At 34.1% G+C, this 21,550-nt stretch overlaps 3 protein-coding genes across 7 annotated transcripts; all 3 read right to left on the bottom strand.

Moving 5' to 3' along the window:
• Window positions 1-1,476: 1,476 nt before the first annotated feature.
• On the bottom strand, window positions 1,477-5,975 carry LOC107813707 (inositol transporter 4-like). 5 transcript variants are annotated; one of them, XM_016639003.2, is made up of 5 exons: window positions 5,826-5,975; window positions 4,143-4,764; window positions 3,890-3,997; window positions 2,814-3,422; window positions 1,477-2,077 (listed from the first exon to the last, which is right to left on the bottom strand). In XM_016639003.2, the coding sequence occupies exons 2-5, from the start codon at window positions 4,683-4,685 to the stop codon at window positions 1,601-1,603; spliced, it is 1,737 nt and encodes a 578-aa protein (XP_016494489.1). In that variant the 5' UTR covers window positions 4,686-4,764; window positions 5,826-5,975; the 3' UTR covers window positions 1,477-1,600. The 5 variants fall into 5 exon arrangements, with proteins under 5 accessions (XP_016494489.1, XP_016494490.1, XP_075097131.1 ...); XM_016639004.2 differs by lacking the exon at window positions 5,826-5,975 and adding an exon at window positions 5,637-5,706; XM_075241030.1 differs by lacking the exon at window positions 5,826-5,975 and adding an exon at window positions 5,657-5,675.
• Window positions 5,976-13,678: 7,703 nt separating this feature from the next.
• LOC107813709 (ubiquitin-ribosomal protein eS31 fusion protein) lies at window positions 13,679-15,691 on the bottom strand. The gene is made up of 2 exons (XM_016639008.2): window positions 15,580-15,691; window positions 13,679-14,327 (listed from the first exon to the last, which is right to left on the bottom strand). Exon 2 carries the CDS (start codon window positions 14,303-14,305, stop codon window positions 13,835-13,837), a length of 471 nt encoding a protein of 156 aa, XP_016494494.1. The 5' UTR covers window positions 14,306-14,327; window positions 15,580-15,691; the 3' UTR covers window positions 13,679-13,834.
• Window positions 15,692-18,751: 3,060 nt separating this feature from the next.
• Window positions 18,752-19,438, bottom strand: LOC142174638 (secreted RxLR effector protein 161-like). Its single transcript, XM_075240470.1, has one exon. The coding sequence runs from the start codon at window positions 19,436-19,438 to the stop codon at window positions 18,752-18,754; it is 687 nt and encodes a 228-aa protein (XP_075096571.1).
• Window positions 19,439-21,550: the final 2,112 nt, after the last annotated feature.

Here is a 21,550-nt window from a genome sequence, read left to right as displayed (position 1 = left end):
CTTGCAATGATCCTACTATTCTCTAGGTTTTTCCAAGTTTTGAGGCTTATTACAACTTAGTTTTTTGTGTTCTTGATTAACACACAATACTTGCTTCGATCGTCGATGGTGGTAAAGTTTTGTTCTATTTTCCTTATCCCTTGTGAGATTCAAGATCAACCATAAGTCTCTACTTTTCTTGGCTTCTTTCTCTAACTATTTTTTCTTCATCTTGTATTCTCGTACTAGTACCATTTAAAACGAGCTCGCCCGTTGATTCAATTTGTTAAGCTAAATCTAAATCAATTGGTTGGGTTTGTTTAGGAGATGATTGCTATATAGTTTACCTTTGGAAATTACTTGAATCTGTGTTCTCCAGCTTTTGACTTGTGTTTGACTGTTAAATGTACTGGTTGTGACTCATCTCATCGCCTTTTGATGCAACTCTAGTCAAAACATCACACTATCTAATGTTTCCATCTATATTATTCAACGTAAAATGTACATACACAAGGTAAAGAATAAAAATGGAGAATGTGTGCAGGGTACCAAAACACAGTGGAAGTGGCTTTTAACATTTTAAAAGCATACTAAATGGAATAGACATGGAATGAATATTTCCATACTTAGAATGTATATCTGAGTTTTGCGAAGTATATTCGGTTCCAAATATTGTTAATGGAATTGAAGGAATTTAGACAAATATTATATTGGTGGATTTATTATATTAAGGTAGAAATGAACTTTATGCTTTTAGTTTACATATTCAAACTTGTAGGTGTATTTAAAAATTTAAGGAAATTTTACCTCCTATAGCAAAGGTATACACCATATTTATTATAAATCAAAATTATTTTAAAATATTATCTTTTATAGCTACTTTTTATATTTTATAGCAAAATACGTATTTATGGTATATACTACCATTGAGGCATGAGATAAGACATGAAATATGCTATTTATGTTTTTCCTCTCTCTTAGATAGCTGGAAATACCTATTTTTAAGGTGATTGTCGTTACTGTATTCACGAGTACATGGCGCGAATACATGTGAATACATGCGCATTCAGCTGCACTGCCTTGATTTTAAGCGCTTTTACTGCTGTAGTCATAAATACAACATCGCGAATACATATGAATACATGCGCGTACAGCTGGACTACCCTGATTTTAGGCGTTTTTTTACTGGTACAGCTGGACTGCCCTTATTTTAGGCGCTTTTATACTATTGTATTCATGAATAGAGCTGTGCGAATACAGGGAATACACTACCGTAACAACTAAATAGTAGCTATAGGAAGTAATTATGTATATGGTAGCTATAGGAAGTTAATAACCACTAAACAATAGTGGTTTCTGAAAATTCATCGAAAAATAAACAGGAAGTAATATTCTTTCAGAGGATTTCGCACTTGGTTGACTTTCAAATCATGACACACTTGTCATCACTTTTGCAACATCAATGGTTTTTATTCTATACTAGGTAAAAAATGAATGGAATGACAATGAGTAGAGAAATTCATTTATTTCTCAGATTGATTACAAATTAATATATGTGTGTGTATGTACACAATGACATATATAAATAAGGAAGGTAAAAGAATGCTCTACTCTATGAGTATCAGTTTTTATGATCTGAGGTATCTTTAGTTGCAGTGTTCTTTCTAAATGGAGAGTATCCTTTCTGCAATACTTTCTCGACTTCCTCGAATTGCATCCCTTTGGTTTCAGGAACAAGGAAGAAGATCGCGACAAGTCCAAGAAGTGAAAACCCCGCGAATAGGAGGAACGTGCCAGAGGAGCCGAGATGTTCAGTTAATGTCAAGAATGTTAAACTAACAATTAGATTTGAAGTCCAGTTGGAAACTGCAGCAATGCCTCCACCTATTCCGCGGAATCTTAAAGGGTAAATCTCAGAGTTGATAACCCATGGTATTGTTCCCATACCTGGAGAATACACTATGATGTATAATCCAAGAAATATGACTGCTAAGAATCCGAACTTGCTTGGACAACCTTTCGTGTACCAAATGCGTTTCTCTGCTTTGCAAGCTCCTTCTAGTGCATCTGTTTTTGCAATACATGCTCCAGGAGCATACTGCACATTAAAACATATTCAAAACCAATGAGAAGTACGTTATGTTAGTAGAAAGGGAGCTAGACGAGCACTTGCAAGAGAGCGACTGGCAGATCTAAAATTGTTGTAGCAATGTAGTGCGGAAGTACCTCCCAAAGGTTCTATCTTTCCCTACATATCTAATTGCCATTTTTTTCTCTTTTTATGTGACTTCCCTTCCATTCCACATCGGTGTGTTACATCTATATGTACACCTCCTTGTCCGAGTCCTCATGCAAGAAGGTATTTTCACGTTGTATATGTGACACAAGAGAGACTTCTACACTCGCTTATAGATTCTAGTTACATGATTCTTCAGTAAAGGACAGCCCAGTGCACAAAGCATCTGGCATTCACATAAGGTCCAGGGAAGGGCCGCACCCCAAGGTGTGATATAGACAGCCTACCCTAATGCAAACATTAGTGGTTGTTTCTATGCCTCGAATCCTTGACTTATAGGTCACACAGAGACAACTTTACTATTGTTCCAAGGCTCCCCTTCAGTTACATGATTCTTCGTATATGACCTAAATATATCTCTGAAATTTAGGTTCGCCTATGAGATATACTTGCATCGATATAAACTCAGCCACCTAGATACTTGCACAAACAATGAATCTAGTCTAGCCACATAGATATCCTACAAGTCATATGCATTTAGGACCTAATTCTAAGATATTCAAAACTACTAGTTGAAGTAAGTTATTTACTAACTTACCAGATCATTGGTATTTGAACAAAATCCACAATCAGCTTCCTTAGCCAAGCATTTCATGCAATTCCAGGACGACGGATTAGGTGAATTGGCATAGGCCTTACAAGTAGCATTACCAAAATGTGCAGATTCATTGCCGCTGATTGTTGGTGCATGAGCGGATGCTTGGAAGAAGATAACGGACAGGACAACGAGGCAAGAAATAATACCCAACATAGAGATAATCATGAGTCTCCTCCTACCATATTTGTCGACAAACGCCACACTAACTATGGAGCCAACAGCATTGAGACCAGAAGTGATAAGTGATAGTGCGACAGCAGTTCTATTGGATGCAAATCCAGCAAATTGGATGATAGTTGGACTGTAATACATGACAGTGTTGATACCGACAAATTGTTGAGCCACTTGAACACAGATTCCTGCATAGAGTGCTCTTCTACATGCTGTATTTCCAAATGCTTGCTTAATTTGAGTAAATGTGCTACTTCCGATGGAACCTTCAATCGCCTTTTCTTCTTCAATTGATTTCTTCATTGCCTGCATTTCCTCCTCTACCTCCTCAGTTGAGTAAATTTTCGCCAAGATTTCCTTCGCCTCGTCCACTTTTCCCTGATGTATACCAATCAAACATCATTAGTACATAAATTTCACCAATATTTCCTTGGCGTACTTCCACTTTTCCCTAATATATACCAATTAAACGTCATTAGTATATAAGTTTTCGCCAAGATTTCCTTGGCCTCGTCCACTTTCCCTAATATATACCAATCAAACGTCATTAGTACATAAATTTTCGCCTATATTTCCTTGGCGTCTTCCACTTTCCCTAAATGTTTAGTAAGAGTTTAAGTTCTATACACATATTGTAATTACAAAATCATGTCATTTATAAGGTATGTACATGTAAATCTTTATGATATGCATTAACAAGTAACCTGACAAAAATGGTCACAGACCGTTATTACAGGTTAAACTACATTGATTTACGTAACTTAGATTCTATGTATCAATCAGGCATTGTTACTACATCTATTTCATTGAATGCGAGTTTATACAATTGATCATCGATCAAGTACCTTTCTGTAAAGCCATCTTGGAGACTCGGGGAGGGTAATCATGAGCAAAAACTGAATAACTGCCGGAAGTCCAGCAATGCCAAGCATCCATCGCCACGTTCCTTTCACCTGAAACAAGTTAGACATTACTTACTATGGTTCTCACAAACACGAGAGAAGTTGGAACGAGATCGATGCAGTTGCCCAAGCATCCAATGCATTTAGTACATATCAAAAGGAAAAGACAGTGAAATAAAAAGTTGTAGTAAATTACATGAGTAAAGGCAAGATTGATTAGGTATGAAATGAATTGTCCTCCTGTAATGAGGAAACCATTCGTGCTGACGAGGGCGCCTCTGATCTTATGAGGAGAAGCTTCTGATATATAAAGAGGAGCAGTCATTGAAGCCATTCCAACTCCCAAACCGACGAATATCCTTCCAAGAATTATCACCCAAGGCGCGGGGGCAACAGCCATAATTATTGCACCAGCAAAGAAGAGAACATCAGCTATAAGAATCGAAAGTTTTCGTCCAAACTTATCATTAAGCCAACCACCAGTAGCAGCACCAAAGATTGCACCAGCAACAGCCATACTAACAATAGTTTCTTGCAACCATGTTTTCTCATCGACGTCGTTAAAATCTTCCCTTATGTAAAGAAGTGCACCAGAAATAACACCAGTATCATAACCAAAAAGAAATCCACCAATGCCAGCTGATAAAGCTAGCTTCATTATATAAGGAGTTTTCCATACTGCACTCCAACATTCTGTGAATTCTGTTTTATCTGCTTTGTTTATTCCTCCCTCTACCATTTTGTTTACTTATTTGCATTCACAATCTCCTCACTATAGTTGTTTTGTTTGGGGAAAAGTGAATTCCTTGTTGCTTGAACTACAAAAGAAAGATTTAAATGGATTATTTGCAGAGTACATATATTCCAACCTTTATAAATCTGCATTATAAACAAAAGTAGAGAGAATTACAACAACAACAATAACAACAACAACAACAAACTCAGCATAATTCCACCAGTCGGGTCTGGGGAGGGTAGTGTGTGCGCAGACTTTACCCCGACTAAACCCCACCTTAAAGGTAAAGAGGCTATTTTCGATAGACCCACAATAAGTAATACTAAAAAATTCTAACAATAATAGAATACAAGATTAACACTTAAACTCTCGACTACAAAAACAATAACTAGATGCGATTAAGATTTAAATTCGATGGGTTCAATATTTATGTTCTCACCACTTAATCCGCTGCTTTTTTGCAATTATGGGTTCATAAGTAGCATTTATTAAAATTTTAGTACTTTTTGATATATGCATTTATGGTCCAAGTAAAAAATACTGAGTTTAATTAAACTTGTTGGGACTACACTGCATCCGCCATTAACATTTAACAATAATTATACCTCAATCTCAAGCAAATTGGGGTTGGCTATATGAATAGTCACACTATCCATATCCGCTCCATTTAAGCTCATCTCAGACCATTAAGAGACGGACGCAATATATAATCAACGGGTTCAATTGAACACAACATTTTTTACACGAAGCATACATATATATTACTAAAAAAATCGCTAAAATAATTAATACGAACCTATAATTACAAAAGATTGTGTTGGGTTCAGTAATGAGAACATAAATGCTGAATTTATCAAATTTAAATCCCCACTCCGCCTCTAAGTCCAGGAAAAAATAAAATAATAAAAATAAATGAAAATGAAACCATATATATATAACCATTGTGCTAATTACTTTTGAAGAGAAAACCCAACCCAATAGAAAGTCTTTAGATGAATTCTTTAACAGTATGAAAATGCAAATGTTTAAAAGTCTGCATCAAAAACAAAAGGCAAACATAATTACAAAGAAAAGATCATGAAAGTCATAATAATTATGCTAATTAATTAATTTCCAAAGAAATAAAAGTAACCGTATATTTACAGGAAGAGATTCAGAAATGAAGGTAGAGGGGAAGGAATATAAGCTTCTAATTTCTTGTAGTTGTTTATAATATCCATTTAAAGACTGGTCGTTGAGCAAAAATAAATTATTGCCATTAATTTTGAACAAATTAAAAGAAAAGAATGGTTTTGCATTGCCTAGACAACCTGCGACAATGGATATTTATTTTTTAATACAACCACTTGTTATTCATTTTACACACAGATATATCGGGAAATTTAAGGTTTACCTTTAATTTCGACAAGTTATATAGCGATTATAATGCGGAGATCTATTTATAGGGGAATAATAATCACTCAATTATCGTGATCTCATCGGATGTTTTAAGATATATATAATCCAAGTCATGTGTTTGTTTTAAATTGGATAAAATTTTGTTTTAACTAAAAGTATTGACCTATATTTGTCATTTGATCACTTTATATTGCAAAATATTAGCATGAGATTGAGTTTAGATGGAATAAAGTGGTTTTTGCGGATTCATATAGCTAAGACCTCGACTTGTTTGAAACTGAAACATAGTAATTGTTCTGGTATTTAATCAAATAAGATAAGAAGTGAAAATTCTTGTTAGAATTTCTTGTGTTTTAATACTCTGACAGATGCTTCAAAATTCTAGGAGCGTGTTTTAAAATTCTAACACGGGGCTATTTTTCAACAATTGCCAAAACGAATACTTATAACAATTGCCAAATTGTTTCTACTTTTTTCTACAATTCACAAAAGTTTGTTGTCGCGGAAAATCTAAGTTAATTGCTGAAATTGGCTTAAATCCTTAAGGACAATGATTCTGCAATCTATTTTTCTAACATCTATAACTATCATTTTTCACTGTTTGCAAATAATGAAAGTTTTTTAAGAGAAAATTAAGGTATGCTAGAATATATGAGACAAATAGATAATATCTTGTATACTACTTTTTAGACATGAGAATCTTATTCTAAACACTTGCAAACCTTATAATTTTGAAATCAACACGGGTTAAACCTTAAGTTTAACCAGTGTTGCCCCTCGCTTGTCCCATGGGTAACATTTTCGATTTTTGACCTTAAAGGTTTGTCCACACTACCCTCATGACAAACCTTTAAGGTCAACAACAACAACAACAACGATCCAGTATTGCCCCACAAGTGGGGTTTGGGGGTAGTGTGTACGCAGACCTTACCTCTACCCCGATGGGGGTAGAGAGGCTGTTTCCAAAAGACCCTCGGCTCAGACCTTATATTACAAAATATAATATAAAGATGATGAAATATAAGGGTTTTGAGTTTGAGTTTGACCACCCATTATTTTTTGCCACTCTCCTCATTTCTTATAACCAGTTCAAAATAAGACTTAAAACATAGTATAACCAGAGTTATTATAAGACATAAAACTTAATATACTCACACAACTTTTTGCAAGAACATAGATCCTAGCAATAGAAACAAGACCAGCAATTCACACAACTTTTTGCAATACTAGAAAGTGAAACAAGAGAAATACAGGGAGTAACAATGATTCTGCAACCCCAGTGCAAAATAAGACAAACAGAATTACAGACTTGCTAATTCATCTAAAAAAATTTACAATCCAAGAATGCTAGATCAAAGTTAACAACTTAACTACAGTTGCATGCCAAACTTTAAAAACTACAGTTCAAGTGCCTCTTTCCATGCATCTTGTGACTCTTCCTCTACATTCAGCTCAGAAAATCAACCAACTTCCTGCAAAGAAAGTAAGAAACCAGATTGGTTATCATAAGAAAAATTAGACAAGTAAATATATAGAAAGATTACCATAGCCGGCCAGATGGTGGGCCCCATGGAGTACAAGATGCGGGAAGTAAGACTCAGATGGTTCGGGCACATTCAGAGGAGGAGCACTGATGCACCGGTGAGGAGGTGTGAGCGACTGGCTGTAGTGGGCACGCGGAGAGGTAGAGGGCGACCTAAGAAGTATTGGGGAGAGGTGATCAGACAGGACATGGCGCGACTTAGGATTACTGAGGACATGGCCCTTGATAGAGAATTATGGAGGTCGAGCATTAAGGTTGTAGGTTAGGGGAAACTTGTGAATATTTCTACAGCACAATAGAGTGAGACTAGCCAGTTAGGAGTTAGACTAAGAATGTCATTGGTCGTCTATTGATGCAGGGCTTTACCTGCTAGTTTTACTATACCAGTCATCTATTTCGTATTTCGTATTCTGTATTTCATATCTATTATATTGCTGTTATTTTATTATGCATTTTTATGGTACTAATATATCGGCTCCTGTTGCTTTTTTGAGCCGAGGGTCTCCTGGAAACAGCCTCTCTACCCTTCGGGGTAGGGGTAAGGTCTGCGTACATATTACCCTCCCCAGACCCCACTTGTGGGATTATACTGGGTCGTTGTTGTTGTTGTTGTTATGCAACGCAGTATTATTTTATCCTCGAGCCTCATCTGCATGAGAACTCATGGTGAACAATACATTTGCCGCTAATTTCAATTCTTTCTGCAAATCAACTCTACTTAAACAACATATACTCCACTAAGTTCAAATCTCTGTATTAAAAGCCGCATACAACTGCTTTTTTTAGGTACAGAATAGAAATGGACATGGAAACTAATCAGGAAGACCATAACGTGCTTTAGTTGGACAGCTATACTGGAGGCCTGCTTGAGACAAGATAACCTTTGTAAAAGAGGTTTTCCTTTGTGCAACACGTGTTTCATGTGTCAGCAAGAACCTGAATACGCCCACCATCTTCTTCTCCATTGCAAAGTTGCTAGAGATGTCCTGAATATGTTTTGGTGTATTTTAGATGCTTTGATGCAATCGCCAAATAGTCTCCTAAAAGTAAGATGTCTTTCATATCTTTTTTGCTGGTCTAACTTATAGTATGTACTTCAGTGAACAACTCGTAGATTTTTTATCTCCTGAAACTGCATCTAAAAGATTTAACAGTGCAACATTCAGCGGTGCAAGAGCAGTATTAATACTAATACATGTTTTCTTATTCTGTATGATTCCCGTAATAGGTGTTTTCTCTTCTTCTAGAGTGAAACCGCCTGGCTACTAATATTCAGGATAATAAGGACGACTTCAAGATCTGCTAGCGCATTGATAGAGACTACATAAATAGGACTTTACCTAGAGGAGTATGCAGTCGAACCCATAGCTTTCGCTCATACCCTGTATTTTTGCCCAAAACATCATTAAATTTGTACAAATAATACATATTGAACTCATTAAATTAGATGAGATATGGCAGAATTGCGAATCTGAACCCATAAAGTTTAAATCATGGATCCGCCTCTGACTTTACCGACATGTAAAAAGGCAAAAAATGATGTAAAAATCCAAGCTAGTATTGTGACGTTAGTATATTGACATTTCGATGAAAACATGAGTCCAAATTTACATCTAGAGAGTATTCTCTATATAGTTTTATTTCATCAAATATAGCTCACTAGTTTAAGAAAGTGTAGGTCTACAAAAGAGAAAATTTGAAAGAAATGATGAAATACCTAAACCAGCTGAATTCCCAGGTTGGTCTGCACGAGAACCTGAAGATATAAGAATCTGCCATCCTACACAAGCATTTCAACGCATTAGTAATTGGAACATAAGCTAAAAATTCTTATGAAAATAAGATTAACTGAAAGTGAAAATTGAAGTTCATACTTCAACAAGCACCTCTCTTGTCAAGAAAGCAATGAGATGGGAAAGTATCCTCTAGTGCAGAAATGTAGTGCAGAATCAGGAGGGTAGTTGCTTCTTACCATTTTAGTGATCTGGATCCATATTTGGCTTCTTAAGTTGAAGACATCTCTTCACCATCAATGAAGATTGAAGGTATGTGTTTAATCTTAGACCAACCCTTACCTTGAAGTTTAAGACAACGTTTCTTTAATAGTGGACAATCTGCTATAGCAAGAGATTCCAGCTTTGATGGAAGTTTTTCCTTAGGAAATGACTGAAGCTCATAACAATAATAAATATTCAAAATTTTGAGAGCGCTAAGAAGTGGAAGCAAGGGGATTGCAACAAGTTTAGGGCAGCATATCACTGATAACTGAAGGAGACATGGAAAATCCCCACTCTTCACGCCTAACTTCTTTAATAAAAATCGCTTTTCAAGCAATAACTTGACCGATTTCAAATCAGTTTTGTGCACAACTATCAAAAACAAAAAATTAAATTTTTCACATAATTAATGTATAAGAAAGAAGACAACGACGACGACAACAACAACAACAACAACAACAACCCAGTAAAATCCCACAAGTGGGGTCTAAGGAGGATAGAATATACATAGATCTTGCCCCTACTCCGAAGGGGTAGAGAGACTGTTTTCGAGAGACACTCAGCTCAGCTCAAGAAGATTAATGTATAAGAAAGAAGCAAAACGGAAAACAAAAACCTTCAATATTTGTTGGTTTTGCAGGAGAAGAGGAAAGGGTTTGTGGTAACTAGAATCTCCTGGAACAATCTCATGAAGTCGAATCACTTCAGCACTGTGACCAACAAGAAAATGGGAACAAATTAGTAGTTGATAAGCAACTGTCTGCAAACTTAAAAAAGAAAGATAAAAAGCACCAAACATTTCACTTAGAAAGTCATTGAGAACCTCTTTCGATGATATTTGGATTTCATTGCAGCTTCAGACTTTGTTCTACATGAGGTTCCCGAAAGTGTCTCATCATTGTCATCTCTTTCTTGTTTTAGGCATCCAACTAGCTGAAGCGATTCCACAGTACTCTGTGTCTGTATAGACAAAGATAAATCAAATATGTGAGTTATGTGTATGTGTAGGGACATATGTTGCAGATTGAAACTCCAAGAAAAGCTCTAATTTCCTCTTAGTGTCCCTCAAAAGTTCATTAACTAATAATATCCAAAGTAAACATATGGGGGGAAATCATATGTAACACTTTTCTTTGCAGAATATATATTGCATGTGCAAAATTTTTTGAATTTTATGATGCACAAGCTCAAACTAATTATTCTACTGTATATATATATTGTATCTCGCCTAATATCTTGTTCTATCAGTTTGTTGCTTAGTCATGATCAAAACTTTGACATATATAATTGTTCATGTGAGTAATCATGTTGGAGAGACAACAAATAGAATCCAAATTTTTGGGATTGTTTGACATTATGCTTTATTATCATTGCAAAATAATAATTTTTCAGATAAATTTAAAAGGCTATACTTTATTTCTGGAGGCGAAAATTAAATTTTGGAGATAAATACATGAAGGCACATTAATCCATCATATTTTGCCACTATTTTGAAGATAAATACATGCTTAAAAAGGGTACAAAGTATCTAAAATTATATATAATTACAAGCTTAGTTATTACTGCGTATATTAAAAATATTTCGAGTTTAAGATAAAAGATAAAGGTCTAAGAGGGTATATTCCTTGTTTTAAACTTGTAATTTACAAGAACAATACTCTTAAAAGTTCACAGAAAACTTAGCTTTACGCTATTAGTGGTGGTCAATTCATTTGCAATACTTCATCTTAATTTCTCTATCAAAAACTCCTTATCAGTCGATATGATTTATTATCAACAATTTTTAATTTTCTTGATCTATGAAAGAAAATTATTTACCTGATTACTATAGAATTGTAAATTAACTATTTATGTTGGTACCTTATAGTGTACTTTGTCAAAATTGGAAAAAATTCCACATTAGAACAATTGGGCTCCCTACTTTTTAATTTTATAGCCCATATTTCAATTTACAGCCAACTAGCCCAAAAATACTAGGCTAAGATTCAACATCGAACTCCAATAGGTTCTCAAAATTACTATTTAATTTTTAAAAAGGATTCCTCAAGATTTTAAATTAATTTTCAAATCAGTAATTGTGACTCAAATATTAGTTCAACAAACCAAATTCATTTGGGTGGTGAAAATTAGATTTTGAACAAGCTTAAATATGTGGGTTTAAATTTCGAATTTGATTTTGTGAGAAATTTGGAGTGAGTGTTATTTAGACTTGTTAGAGATAGAATACGGAGTTTGTATATAAAACCTTAATTAATACCTTATGGTTCCAAATATTCACATCTATTTTTCAATTACAGAATTTGTCATTGCATAGACATCAAATCTATAAATGTTTACCTATGAGATTGCTGCTATGATTTTTAAGAAATATAATGAACTTCTTACTAACAAATGAATACTCAAAAACACCTTTGCTTGGCTTTTTCTTTCTTTCTGAAAAGGTTATAGAATTATTTTCGTTAAAAATAAAAAATTGTAGATATTAATCATGAACATTGCAACTTTCCCTATTAGGGATCTACTACTATCAATAATATTATCTTTAACAGTGTTAGTTTATTTATATATAAATTTATGTATATTAATAAGGGAATAATAGATGGTAAACATTGTAATAAAGTATATCTTCACAATTAACTTTCACTAATTTGTGACATAAATTAGCCAAATCTATGGAAAATAAGAAAATAACCAAACATTAATTACCCATCTATCAATATGTGCAACCTTAAGGTAGGTAAATTATAAAAGATTTTATAATTTAAACCCAATACAATCTGAAAAGAGAAACCTATCAAACATGGTTTGAAGAAGGTTTTTATATTTTCCAAATTAATTTTTTATAGACGGCTGCACTTTTTTAACCCTATTAGGATTTTATAATTTGGAGAAAGTATTTAATAAAATCTCTACTTCTTAAAAACGAATAAAAGAAATAATTAAATTTATATGACTCTTCACGTTGGAAGTTTCACCTTATTATTTTCTTCTTAAACGGATTGACAACAAAATTATAGGAAGAGGAGTCCTGTACGTGGATGGAAAGCCTCTTTATCTTTTTTTGTTATTTAAATGTCGATATTTTATAAATGGAATTTCATAGTGGTATATTCGTAATTGACTTTAAATACTAAAAATGTTAGGTCACGTAGATGCAACAGTTTTTTAAGATTTTAAATTCTTAAATATTAAGGAATTTATTAAAATAACTATCTTGTCTAGTGTGAAATACATTTTAAAGGGTAAAAAATGCGAACGATATTTCGTTAGGGGCTTCGTATATTTAAATAGTATATATAGAAGATAGATAGATATAGATATAGATAGATTGTTTACTTTCACATATAATTTATGTTATATCAAATTTATTCTAAATTATATATTTAAGATTAAATAGAGCAATCCTGTTGGGAATTTGTTATAAAAATCTACTGCTTTTAATATTACATGTATTATGTGTATTTATATTCGCTCTATATCTCTCTTCTATTGTCAAATGCAACTAGAATTTTGATTTTTCATTGCTGATTGCTATCAAGTGACTGGTACCAAGAAAATCATTTTTCCCTAAAATTCCATATTCTGCTTATATTTTCATTATTAAACGTTATTAACTTATTTTTATTGATGCATGACAATTTTTTATTCATAATAAAATTTGAATAGTTATATAGGTAAATGAATATGTAAATTTTAAAAATTAAAGAGAACATAATATCACGACACTAAAATAGTAAAAAGAGACTAGGTAAAAAAGACAAGGTTATATAAAACAAGTAAGCAATCGAAATAATTGAAAATTTGAACTATATATATATATATATGTAAATTTTAAAAATTAAAGAAAACATAATATCACGGCACTAAAATAATAAAAAGAGACTATAGGTAAAAAAGACAAGGTTATGTAAAACAAGTAAGCAATCGAAATATGTAAAAAAAGAAAAAAAGATAGAATTTCCTTAATAAAAAAAGAAAATAAAAACAACATGGTTAGCCATCCAAGCAAAATCATCACAGAAGCACAAAATGATTGCAAAAACAAAAGGGAAAACATATTTTAGCTGACAAAAATCCTTAATTTCATAAGCTGCAAACATAATCCCATAATTCAAATTCATTACATCTTGTCACAAACAAGACATTAGGAGAGTATAGGGCAAGAAATGTGGGGGAAAAACTAGTGCTAAAGTAATAAGCAAAGTAACACTCATCTAATCACCACCAGCCTTCTGGTAAACATAGGTAAGCCCACATTTACCACAATAGTGCCTGTCAAAGTGGTTAGCCATGAAAGTCCCGGCACCACACTCAGCATTGGGACACTCCTTGCGGAGCCTCTGAACCTTACCAGAATCATCAACCTTGTAAAACTGGAGGACGGCGAGCTTAACCTTCTTCTTCTTGTGCTTGATTTTCTTTGGCTTAGTGTAAGTCTTCTTCTTACGCTTCTTTGCACCACCACGGAGGCGAAGGACAAGATGGAGGGTGGACTCCTTCTGGATGTTGTAGTCAGCTAGTGTTCGGCCATCCTCAAGCTGCTTACCTGCGAAAATCAACCGCTGCTGGTCCGGTGGAATGCCTTCCTTGTCCTGAATCTTAGCCTTAACATTGTCAATGGTGTCCGATGACTCTACCTCTAAGGTAATAGTCTTACCCGTCAGGGTCTTCACGAATATCTGCATCTTTGCCAACTATGTGCACCAACTGAACAATTCAACAAGAACACAGATTCAACAAAGAAAACTGGAATCAACCATATAAATCATGTGTACCCATTACTGCATTACGCGCTATTAGGAACAAATCAAAAGAACAAATATTTCATCAATCAAAGAATCCGGCCATGTATTTCAATTCGGGACCGGATTAAACGAAGAACGTACATTCACTAGTAAGAATTACAAGAAACAATGATATGTGAAAATGGGGCAAGCTATATAACATTCTATGTGACCATTCAGTTTCATTTGAGCTAAATAAATGACTATGCTTAGATTACAAACAGAATCGGAGTCGACTATATAAATCAAGTTTACCCATTAGCTCTATTCAAGCCAAATCAAACAAAGAACAAATACTTCACCAATCAATGAGCTAGGCCTCTATTCCTATTAGAGGCCAGATTAAACGACGAACATATATTAACTTGTAAAAACTACAAGAAACAATCATATGAGAAAATGGGGCCAGCTATATGAATTCTTTGATTACTGTTCAGTTCTATTTGAGCCAAATCAGTGACTATGCCTTGATTACAAACAAAACCACAGTCGACTATATAAATCATCTTTACCCATTTAGCTCTATTCAAGCCCAAACAAACAAAGTACAAATACTTCACCAATCAATAAACTAGGAGAGCATACATTAACTTGTAAAAATCACAAGAAACACTCATATGAGAAAATGGGGACAGCTATATGAATTCTTTGATTACTGTTCAGTTCTATTTGAGCCAAATCAGTGAGTACACCTTGATTACAAACAAAACCGAAGTCGACTACATAAATCCTCCTTGCTCGTTTAGCTCTATTCAAGCCAAATCAAACAAAGAACAAACATTTCATGAACTAATGTTCTAGAGTTCTGTACCAATTGAATAATTGGAATTCCTCTGTTAACCATTTCAGTCTACTACAGACCAGATTAAATTAAAAACATGTATAGCTTGTAAGAATCAGAAAAAAAAACAATTGACATGTGAAAAACAGGTCAGCTATAGCCTATATAAATTCTATGTAACTATTACATTCTATTTGAACCCAAATCAAACAAACAATACACAACATATATTAACTTGTAAAAATCACAGGGAACTATGATATGAGAAACAGAAAGCTATCACAGAACTGATAATCCAAGTAAATAAATTTTTTTTGTGTTTTACTAATTAAAATCATTGCAAAGAAAAGTAAAGGATAATGGTTTGGTTATTTAGAGAGAAATAGGAACTTACGAATTGCAAGGTGAGGAGTGCCGCTGCACAAAGAGAAGATAGCGGCGAAGTGAGGGTTTACAAAGAATTTAAGGCGGAGATTTGGTTCGAATTTGGGCTTCATTTGTTATTCAGCCTGCAATCATTCATTTGGGCTTGGACCTAAAAGGGCTTTTTAATGTATTTGGCCGCTCAGTCAAAAATAGGAGGAAGTGCACGGTTAGCGACTAATAACACATGTATTTACTTTTAAGTTACTGTTTAAAATATTTTTAGTCTTTAGTCACTGCTTTAATAAACTTTAATTGCGCGGACAAAAATATCCTTCTGCTCATGTCCTTAATTTTTGAACTTAACTTCAGGACTTCAGGACTACATGTCCTTAACTTTTGAACTTGGAACTTTAAGTTCAGGACTTTAGGATTGCATGTCCTTAACTTTTGAACTTAACTTCAGGACTACATGTCCTTAACTTTTGAACTTGTAACTGTAAGTTCAGGACCAAGTGTCCTTAACTTTTGAGTTTGTTAGTCTAAGTTCAGGACCTATTGTCATTAACTTTTGAGCTTGTTAGTCTAAGTTCAGGACTTCAGGATATATTGTCCTTAACTTTTGAACTTGTAACTGTAAATTCAGGACCTATTGTCCTTAACTTTTGAGCTTGTTAGTCTAAGTTCAGGACTTCGGGACCTGTTGTCCTTAACTTTTGAACTTGTAACTGTAAGTTCAGGACCTATTGTCCTTAACTTTTGAACTTGTTAGTCTAAGTTCAGGACCAAGGGTCCTTAACTTTTGAACTTGTAATTCTAAGTTCAGGACCAAGCGTCCTTAACTTTTGAACTTGGAACTCGAAGTTCAGGACCAAGTGTCCTTAACTTTTGAGTGCTTGGACATTACCAAAAGTGTAATTCGTATTTATTGGATTGAAGGGACACAATGTCGAGCAACTTTGGAGATGGATATGCGACGAGATCATATGAAAACGGTTTTGGAGGCATCTATGGAGGAAACAAAGAGGATGAAGAAAAGATAATCCATGGAAAATCCCCTGGTAATGGTTTATGTTCTATATTTATCTTCTTGCTCTTAATATGTCTTCTAATGTCAATTCATCTTTTTTTTATTGATAAAATAGAGTATGATACTAATCAAGGAGGTGAAGTCAAAGAGAAGGAGAAGACACATAATCAGCAGTATGATACTAAGTAATCAGCGTCAAACAGCATGAAGAAAACTGCCATTCCTGTTTAGAAGAAAGGGTAACACAGTGTTTTTATATTAATTTTAATAGACTAGTGGCTACTATTGCTAAGTATTGAAAATGTTGGATAAAAAGTAAATACCACTTTAAAAAGTGGCTACCCCACAAATTTTTACTCAAAAATAATTACAATTGCTAACCAAATATATAAGAAAATATATACTTATTATGCATAAAATATGTATGTTATATATTAATATATAAAAAGATTATATTTTTCGACTATTATTTTGGAGGGCGTCTATACAATGAAGATTTTCCAACCTATAAAAGTTATACCAATTTAATGAGATATTAATTAGATTATCCATAATTGTGATAATTGATGAAATATATGAGATTTCAATCAAAATCTTGAACTATGAGAAATACCAGTGAGCAAGAATTTTAGGATACGTACAAGTAAAATATAACATATGCAGATGAAATAGGTGAGTATTGAGAAGGTAATGTCATGAGAAGACACCTACCTAAGTAAAAGACAAGTCCCACAAAATATATAATATATTCACAAGATAAGTGGTTCATAAATACAAATATTAAGATGAATATTCTATTAATAATTACATTGTTCAAGTATCTGTTAGAACATGCGCAGCGGAAGCAAGCATACAACCAGGCTTCAAATACATGTAAACTAGACAACGCAATAACAACAAGATTAGAAGCACTAACCTCTTGAAATAGTTGCACAAATCTTCTAGACAGCAAGAATTCAGGGATGCAGTCTTCTGCTACTTGCCTAGTAAAACCTTGGACAATTTTGTTTTTGGATGGGCAAGAACAATACAACTCTAAAAAAGTGAGTTATTGGGTGAAATTAGTCTTCCTTTAATAGAGTTATTTTGGCCGAAAATCCTCCTCCAAAAACGTGTAGGATTCTTCTTCTACAAGTAGAATCCTACTCCAACTCTATTAGATAACTTTTCTCCCAAGTCACTTTTTACCCAAGTCTTGTCCAGTTTTTACTAGGTATAGCAGAGACCACAGAAATAATAAGAGGCTACCAACTATAGTATTAATTCGAAATTAGCATGAATTAATTCTTACTATAATTAATTGCAATTTATTTCACTAAAAAAACTGCAATTAAACTCCTCAATATGAATTTCGAAAATTCAATAACACTTATTTTAACTCCCCATGTTAAGATCTCAAACACCAGTTAATTAAATTAAATCACTGAAAATTTAATTTAATCAACTAATTAAATCCTTTACAATTCCGCTTAAAACATTTCATGTGACGGATACAAAATCCACCGGCTGAGCTTTCATATGAAAACTTATAAGCTTACATAAAGGGGCATCATCAAACTCAAAAACGAATCATGGATTCTATCAACTAATTATTATTCACAAATGTTATTCGCTATTGTCCAATCTATTAGGCATACACTAACTCTAAATAGAGTCGTATCTTTTGATAAATCAAAACAATAAACAAATTACATTGATCATAATAATTATATCAAGATTAGGAGTATAAGCTCATTTAATGAATTAGAGAAAATATTTTATATATTCAGTACAAAAACATCTTTTCTCTACTTGGTCCGTTCAATATACACTGAGTATACTAGCATAAGAAGTTGGAGTAAAACTACTCCCATAATTAAGACAAATTATACTATAATCTTGTGCTACAATCATCAAGATATTTTGGCCAACAATATCTTTGATTGTGAACATAGTTTATTAATTATGAGAACCAACAATTTAATCTTCTATGCATGAGCTAAGACTCCATACACTAAATTGTCTACTACATAATCAAAAGGTTACACATGTAACAAATGATCTATTTAAAGTAGTACTTTATTGAATTGAATAAATTAAAGAAATAATTGTTCCATAAAGAATAAAATATAATACTCTATCTAAACTGCATGGTTAATAGTATATCCCAACAATCTCCCACTTAGACTCATAACTATGTGTCTACTACTCTAACACACATTCCTTCTACATGCTTGTCAAAAATCTTCTGTGTCAAGCTCTTTGTAAACGGGTCTGCCAAATTGTCCTCTGACGCAATCTTCAACACTCTTGCATCACCTCTCTGAGTTATGTCCCGAATTAAGTGATATTTACGCTCAATATGCTTACTCCTTTTATGGCTTCTTGGTTCCTTCAAGTTTGCAACTGCACCACTATTGTCACAGTAAGGTACAATTGGTGCTTGAACCGAAGGAACCACATTAAGCTCTTTCAGAAAGTTCCTGAGCCAAACAGCCTCTTTAGCTGCCTCAAATACAGCCACATATTCGGCTTCCATGGTAGAATCAGCAACACATAATTGCTTGATGCTCCTCCAACATATGGCTCCACCTCCTAAGGTAAAAACATATCCTGGGGTAGATTTTCTAGAGTCTCTATCTGACTGGAAATTTGAATTAGTATAGCCAATGGGTGCAAGATCACCTGAGTGATACACCAACATATAATCCCTAGTCCTCTTCAAGTACTTGATTATATGCTTAATAGCAGTCCAGTGTTCTCGACCAGGGTTAGACCGAAATCTACTAACCATGCCAACAACAAAGCAGATGTCAAGTCTAGTACATAGCATAACATACATAAAACTCCCTACAGCAGAAGCATAAGGGACCACCTTCATCTTTTCTATCTCATCAGTCGTTTTTGGGGACTAATCTTTTGACAGAGAGATTCCATATCTAAAGGGGAGAAACACTTTCTTGGAATCTTGCATGTTAAACCTGGTGAGAATAGTATCAATATAAAGTGCTTGGGACAAGCCTAATATCCTTTGCTTGCAATCTCGTATAAGCTTGATCCCAAGGATATGTGTTGCATGTCCCAAGTCTTTCATATCGAAACGTGAGGATAACCATTCCTTTACTGAATTCAACATGCTCACATTATTTCCTATGAGCAAAATATCATCTACATACAAAACCAAAAATGTGACTTTATCTCCATTCCACTTCTTATAAACACAAGACTCATTTTCACATTGATCAAAATCGAAGGTTTTAATCGATGCGTCAAAACAAGTGTTCCATGCCCTAGAAGTTTGTTTCAATCCATAAATGGATTTCTTTAATTTGTACAACATGTGCTCATTCCCACATTTTATGAAACCAACTGGTTGTGCCATATAGATGCACTCATCAAGACTTCCATTTAGAAAAGCGGTCTTGACATGCATGTGCCAGATCTCATAATCGTAATGAGCAGCAATGGATAAGAGAATCCTAATGGATTTAAGCATGGCTACCGGCAAAAAGGTTTCCTCATAATCGATCCCTTCTTTTTGAGTAAACCCTTTTGCAATAAGCCTAGCTTTAAAAGTTTGCACTTTTCTATCCACTCCTCTCTTTTTCTTATAGATCCATCTACAACCTATGGGTTTGACTCTAGTAGGTGGTTCTACAAGATCCTAGACATGATTGTAGTACATGGACTCCATTTCAGATTTCATACCATCAACCCATTTGTCACACCTCCTTTTTTCGCCCCCGCGTGGGTACAAGAGAGTTTTTTCCAATTAAAGGACAATCGAAACGGGATTGGTTTGTTTATTTCAGAGTCGCCACTTGGGAGTTTTAGGGTGTCCCAAGTCACCAATTTTAATCCCGAATCGAGGAAAAGAATGACTCCATATTACAGTCTGCGTGCGTACCAGAAATCCGGATAAGGAATTCTGTTAACCCGGGAGAAGGTGTTAGGCATTCCCGAATTCCGTGGTTCTAGCACGGTCGCTCAGCTGTTATATTCGGTTTGATTATCTGATTTTATACAAATATGAACTTATGTGCAAATTTTAACTTTTTACCGCTTTCATAATTGTTATTATTATTTTCTACAAGGAATTGCAACGTTGTGAAAATATATCCCGAACCGCGTTACAATCAATGTACCCGTGGTCGTCGACACATTTTGACTCTATTGAGATTTGGATTTGGGTCACATCAATGTGCACCCGTGTTTAAGAAGGTTAAATTATTAAAGGTGCGCCTAAAGCAACTAGCGTATTGTTATTTTGGGAAGGCCGTAAAATTCGCTAAACGACCTGTCCCGAATTCTAAGTATTTTAATATATACATTTAGAGGGCCCCGCAACTTGTGCATTTTTGTTTGTCGAGGCTCGTCTCATTTTTATTTAAAAGGATAAACCTACAGTGACTATATTTTCCTATTAAGTTCGTCTCTAAAATAAAAGAAAATCTCTTAATTAATTACATGCTAAAAACATAACTTATTAATTATTAGTTTACGGCTAATGCGAATGGAAAATTGCGACCGAGTTTGTACAAAGAAAAACTGCTTTCATTCTATATTCTATTATTCAATAATACTAAAACGTGAGATTGACACACCATAATATCAAAACAGATTAACTATTCTTTGATTAATTTAAACTAACATTATTAGATGAAGAAGTTATACATATGTGACATCGTTACTAATTTAATCAATCAACTACATTTTTATACAAAGAAAAGAAAATTATATTCAACCACAAATCTAAACAGGAGGAATTCAACAGGAACAAAGCCTGATTAATATTTCATTTTTGCTTCAAGCCGAGATTGTACAAATGTGTACCTGGAAACAGCAATACAAGAACAAAAGAAGGAGAAGTCGGCAGCAGTAATAACACAGCAACAGCAGATTCAGCAACACCGCAAACCAGTACAATAGGAATAGCAGAAAACCCAGGAGACTATAAACGACTCCAAGTATAGAGAAGAAGTACAAGGCAGGA

Source organism: Nicotiana tabacum, chromosome 20, assembly GCF_000715075.1.
Source record: "Nicotiana tabacum cultivar K326 chromosome 20, ASM71507v2, whole genome shotgun sequence".
Lineage (NCBI taxonomy): Eukaryota > Viridiplantae > Streptophyta > Magnoliopsida > Solanales > Solanaceae > Nicotiana > Nicotiana tabacum.
Note: the sequence above shows the minus strand (reverse complement) of the source record. Positions and strands in the feature narration are given on the sequence as shown.